This window comes from Pteropus vampyrus, unplaced genomic scaffold (genome assembly GCF_000151845.1).
Source record: "Pteropus vampyrus isolate Shadow unplaced genomic scaffold, Pvam_2.0 Scaffold1000005115, whole genome shotgun sequence".
NCBI classification, from domain to species: domain Eukaryota; kingdom Metazoa; phylum Chordata; class Mammalia; order Chiroptera; family Pteropodidae; genus Pteropus; species Pteropus vampyrus.
The window spans coordinates 1-5,622 of NW_011919517.1; the positions used below are offsets into that span (position 1 = coordinate 1).

General features: G+C 48.5%; 1 gene segment (V, D, J or C); it reads left to right on the top strand.

Moving 5' to 3' along the window:
• Positions 1-2,603: 2,603 nt before the first annotated feature.
• On the top strand, positions 2,604-3,110 carry LOC111735674 (the record flags this gene model as incomplete). The annotated part of the segment is given in 2 exon segments: positions 2,604-2,649; positions 2,758-3,110. Coding segments are annotated over 2 exon segments (399 nt in total), but the record flags the coding sequence as incomplete, so codon positions are not given.
• Positions 3,111-5,622: the final 2,512 nt, after the last annotated feature.

A 5,622-nucleotide genomic window follows, 5' to 3' on the forward strand; every position in this document is an offset into this window, starting at 1 on the left:
CATTAAGGACGTGGCTCTCACGCCCATCACCTGCTCACACTCCCCAGTTTAATACACAGACCCTGATTGTGTTCACATCCTCTTTCAGGTAGGAAGCTTTCAGGTCTCCTTTACCCACTCTGCACATGCGGATGCCTCCCAAAGTACCATCCCAATCTCAAGTCTCTTATAAATATCCACACACCCCCGTTAGTGCCTCTCATGGGACGAGGACTCAACTATCAATGCCATGGTGACATTTTGCAAGCAGACAAGGCCAGCCATGGTCATTCTGAAATTGGAATTCAGTGGTTCAGATTGATTCCCAGATATTCAAATAATTTATAAATAGAGAAACTCCGCATTTTTCACCCCCAGAGGTCCTTCTGGTCCCGCAATCCCAGAGAGTCTGTCTTGAATATCATTGCATTTTCCTCTTCCTGTTTTTCCCTTCCAATTGCTGCTTTCAAGACTACATCATGTCTTAAGGTCTGCCCTGCTCTCTCCACTCCTTGCTACCATCAACCTGCAATGTCATCTCCATGGTCTTTCTAGTCTGTGAAAGACCACATTCTTTCACGGTTTCAGGATTATTTCCACTCCACCTTCTGTTACTCCAGGGGAACCACACTTCTGCTCATCCTTTCAGACCCAGCTGGAAGGGTGCCTCCTCTGAGAGGCGTCCCTATGTGTCCCAGAAAATGAGGCAGTCTTCTTCTTTTCTGTTTTATATGTTTTACAGAGATTCTCATAGTCACGGGGTTATCTATTTTTGACAATTTCCCCTCTAAATTTCAAGTTTCTAGAATTATAGACAGAAAAATAATATTCATTAAGTTAGACCTAAGCACGTTCTTCACACGGGCATCCTGGGGCCTGGTGAATGCTGGTGACAAAGTTCTGGGTTCTACTGGGACCATTTGTACATGTGTTGGAAATAAGTTTTCAATTTTGTTTTTGTGGATATCTGTTTTCATTTCCTGGGTAAACACCTAGGAATGGGGTTGCTGAGTCATATGGCATCTTTACATTAAATTTTTTGAGAAACCATCAGAAGTTTTCCAGTATGGCTGCACTGGTTAAAATTCCACTCACAGTGTATTCAGTTCCAATTTCTACTCATCTTCACACAAAAATATTTATTATTTCTCATGTTGATCACGGCCTTTTTAGCCTGGGCAAAGCAATATCTCACTTCAGATTTGACTTGCTATTCCCTAGTGATTAATGGCACTGAGCATGTTCTCTGTACTGTATTTTTTTCTGAGTGATGAGCAGCTGAGGCTCTGTGCTGGCTCAGGAATCACTGACTTTGACAGACTTTAAACTGAGATATTGTTGAAATCACTCATCAGCCTGTGTTCACCTTGTCACAGCAGAACCTTCTTCAGAAACAGGATTCTTCTCAGTAACAGTGAAATGGGTAACAGGAGGCCACCATTGCCATGCAAGGACCACAGCACAGGAAAGTCCTTTGGCACCTGCCTGGGACGCGCACGGCAGCCTCAGGACACAAACATTTTCCTAGGACTGTTTCCTAGGACTGGAGACCTCGTCTCTCAGTCCCCAGGTCAGTGAAATGGTAGGCCCAGCCTGTGTCATCTGATGCCTCAGCAGAGGCTGTTCCACTGGGGACAAGGAAATGCCTGGTGCTGAACCTTAGCCCCTTCTCCCCCCACCCCACACAGTGTCACCACATGGACTCCTGACAGCCACCTGCCAAGGAATGTCTGAGGACATTGTAAGATGAAATAAAAATTACAGGAAAGGAGGAAAAGAGAAAACTTGAATGAATATAGAAATAGATGTGTTGATACAGAGGATCAATTAATATCAAAAAAATTTAAAAACAATGATTACTTGGTTTATCAATATTATAAATTTAATCTTTCAAATACCAGTCATAATTATTGGGAAATGATACATTTTTCCTACATTTATATTAAGTTAAGTCCAAGAGTTGTCTATAGTATTTTCAAATTAATTAAAAAGCGTGAGTAATACAATATGACAAGATGTATTTTTTATAAAGAACAATTGAAAGATACTAACGCTGTTGCAGAAACTATAAAGTACAAATAAATAAAAATCAATGTACAGTGTATCTGAATCACATTTACTGGGAATTAGCCCCTGGGTGTGTGACTAGAGACAAGGACCTGGTGAGCTGCGCAAACCAGCTGGACATTCAGAAATTTGATCCATGGAGATGTATGTGCCGTGTGACCAGAAGGGGGCGCTGTGGGACCACCCTGTGGTCCCTACACAGCGGCTCTGCTAGGACCACTCACCCAAAGGAGCCTGGGCCTTGGGGCTGGGCCCTGTGCTCCCTGATGGGACTCAGCAGCTGTGTCCTCTCTGGCCTAGCAGAGTCCCCTGAGGAAGGTCCTTTGTGTGGTGTCAGCAGGTGCTTGCTTCCAGGGCATCCTAGGGGATAAAGCCAACCTTCATCCTCCTCAGTCTGACTATGAGCTGAGCTTCAGGACCTGGGCTCAGGGAGGGGCTGGGCAGTCACTGGATGGACACACATTTACATGCACAGCCCCTCCTCTAGCGGAGGGTGGAGAAGAAAAGGAGGCCTGGGGCAGCCCAGCCCCACTGTGGGCTCAGGGACCGCGTGCACCATGGCCTGGATCCCTGTGCTCCTCCTGCTCCTCTCTCAGTGCACAGGTGGAGAAAGGCCTGGGGACTAGATCTCAGTTCCCACTCTGTGTCAGTTCGTCTCTTCCTACACCCCTGAGCTTCACTCTCATCACAAAAGTTTGTCTGTGTTTGCAGGTTCCCTCTCCCAGCCTGTGCTGACTCAGCCACCCTCCCTCTCTGCATCTCCGGGAGCATCAGCCAGACTCACCTGCACCCTGAGCTGTGGCTTCAGTGTTGGAAGCTATGGCATAAACTGGTTTCAGCAGAAGCCAGGGAGCCCTCCCCGGTTTCTCCTGTACTACCACACAGACTCCAGTAAACACCAGGGCTCCGGGGTCCCCAGCCGCTTCTCTGGATCCAAAGACGCTTCGGCCAATGCAGGGCTTCTGCTCATCTCCGGGCTGCAGCCTGAGGACGAGGCCGACTATTACTGTGACACATGGGATGGCAACTCTAAGACTCACACAGTGCTCCAGACCCATGGGGAAGTGAGACACAAACCTCCCCCTCACTTTCCTGGCCTGGTGCCATCACTCATGGGAGGGGCTCTGACCAAGTCAAGACAGGAGGTGACTTCTTCTGTCATCTCTTCTGTGACACCCGATTCCCTCTGACCACTTGATCTGACAATATCACATGCTTCTCTTTTAGTTTAAATTCAGATCTCTCCATTGGTAGTATATCCTCCCCCTGTTACCGTGTCCACTGGCAGTAACCCCTTGTCCAAGGTCCACAGCCCTCAGTGGGGACACGGAAGGAGCCTGAGGGGCTTGGGTCAGGTCCTGCCCTCCTGAGGGAGCAGAGGGGGTGACTCGGCGCTGCTCCAGGTCTACGTGCTTCCACCTGGGGTGGGGACGCGATGGGCCCTCTAAACCAGAGTTAAAAATAATACATTTACGATAGCATCACACATACGTAATACATTAGGAAAAATTCGACAAAATTTAAAATTAATATTTAAAATTCAAATTAAAAAAAAGAAAATTTAAACTTGATAAAACATTCTGAGAGAAAATAAATAATTAAATAAATGCATGGAGAATTCTAGCTTATGATTAAGAACATTCAATGTGGTTAAGATTATAGTTCCCCCTGAATAGATCGATATGATCACTGCAATGACTTTGGGAATAATATCCTTGCAATGGTAGTGGATGTCAAAAAAAATGGAAACCCTAATAAAATATGTAATAGGAATTTCACCTGGGAGATTTCTACTCCGTGTCCATGTGACCTGCCCGCGTCTGAGGACAGGGAGGGGAAGGAGGGAGATGAGAAGTCACAGGAGCCACATCAAGGTGCAGCAGAGACAGCAGCTTTGGTCCCTGAGGGGCACAGAGCAGGAGAGGAGACGCTGCCCTGAGAGGTGATGGGCAGAGTGTGGGTGCAGCTGGCCTGGGCTGGGTGCACCTAGTGCTGAGCGTGTGCTGACACTTGTAATGTGCACTTAGGTGACATGTCTATGATTGTAACCTCAGGACAATCAGGACCACAAAGGCTCTGTATGGAAAAGGGTGCAATGTGATTTCAGGGGCTCTGACTCCGATTGTGTTTCTAGTGGTTAGATATGGAACCTGTGTCCGTAATTCCTGAGAAGACAATGTGAAGACCCTTCTCAGATAATGAGATTCCTCCAATAGCTGCCTCATTTTGTATCAGAAAGACTGTGGGGATATCCCTGTCACACACAGGGTGTCCATGGACTGGTCTCATGGGTGTGGATATCGTGGGAAGCCAGGACTGCTGGGGAATCTCAGATTCCCTGACCTTCACTTCCTGAGGCTCGGCCCTCTCAGGGCCTGTGTGGAGGACCCTGGACACACTCTCCCTTCTCCAGCACTTACCATAGATGGTTTACCAGGACAGGACCCAGAAAGGGGCCAGAAAGACAGAGAGGCCGATGTAGTTAGAGCAGAGAAAGAGATGTGAGGCGGCTGGGCCTCAGCTCTTGGGCCCAAGGAACAGGGTAGTGGGTTGGCCACACCACGTGATGGATGCCTGTTTCTTCAGTGATCTTAGCCACACAGGTGAAGGCTTCTGATGTTCATGCTCATGCAGCATCTTTCTCCAGCTCGGACCTCCTCCTTCTGTGTGGACCCTGCCCTGTGCTCACAGGTCCCTGCCTCTCCCTGCTGATCCTCCTTCCTTAGGGGTCTGGGACCCAGGACAGAAAGCGAACAGCTACTGCCCTGGGAGAAGCAACAACGGTGGCTAGAACGGTGTGATTCTGACACATCAGCATCAGGGTCTGTTCACATCACCAAAACTCAGTACACGTTGATACAGCCGCGACCTCTGGGAACTTTGCTTCTCTTTGTTGTCACCTACAGTAGAAGCTCCTCGTTACAACTTGAGGATGGAGCCAAACACCACTGACCAGCACCATGCGAGGTCCCCGTCCTCTTCACTGCACCAGGCCCGGGAGATGAGAGTCAGCACCCCGGACCCACAGTCAGTCTCCCCTGCAACAGTGCTCGTGGGAGCACCGAGTGTTGCTCATGTGATCAAGTGCGGGCGTGAGAAATGGGTGTGTAGCTCGTTTCCTAACAGTCTTCCCTCCACACCTAACACAAGGACAGCGGGGCTTTCTTCTCAGGTCGTCTGCAGATGCCGGGGCTCCCACACTTCTGGCTTTCTCCTTTTGCAATTCACCCTCACTTAGCAACCTCTCAGGCAATCCTCCACTCTGTGCTCTGCGTCTTCAGGTCTGTTAGACTGTGGACAAAGTGAGCAGGACCCCAAATCTCACCTCCGTGGATCTTTTAAATCCTTTAGACTCCTGCACCCGGGCTGTGCTGACACATTCAACCACGGTGTGTGGTCAGGTCTCAGGAATAGCATCGTCTACAGCAAAACAAACAAACAAACAAACAAACAAACAAAAAACCAATGTCACGAATATGCCCTCTCAGTAGGGCCTGGCAACAAAACATCCAGGCAGGAGCCCCAGAGACGTGGTACCTGGAGTTCTGTCTCAGAGCCATGCAAAATGACTCCTCT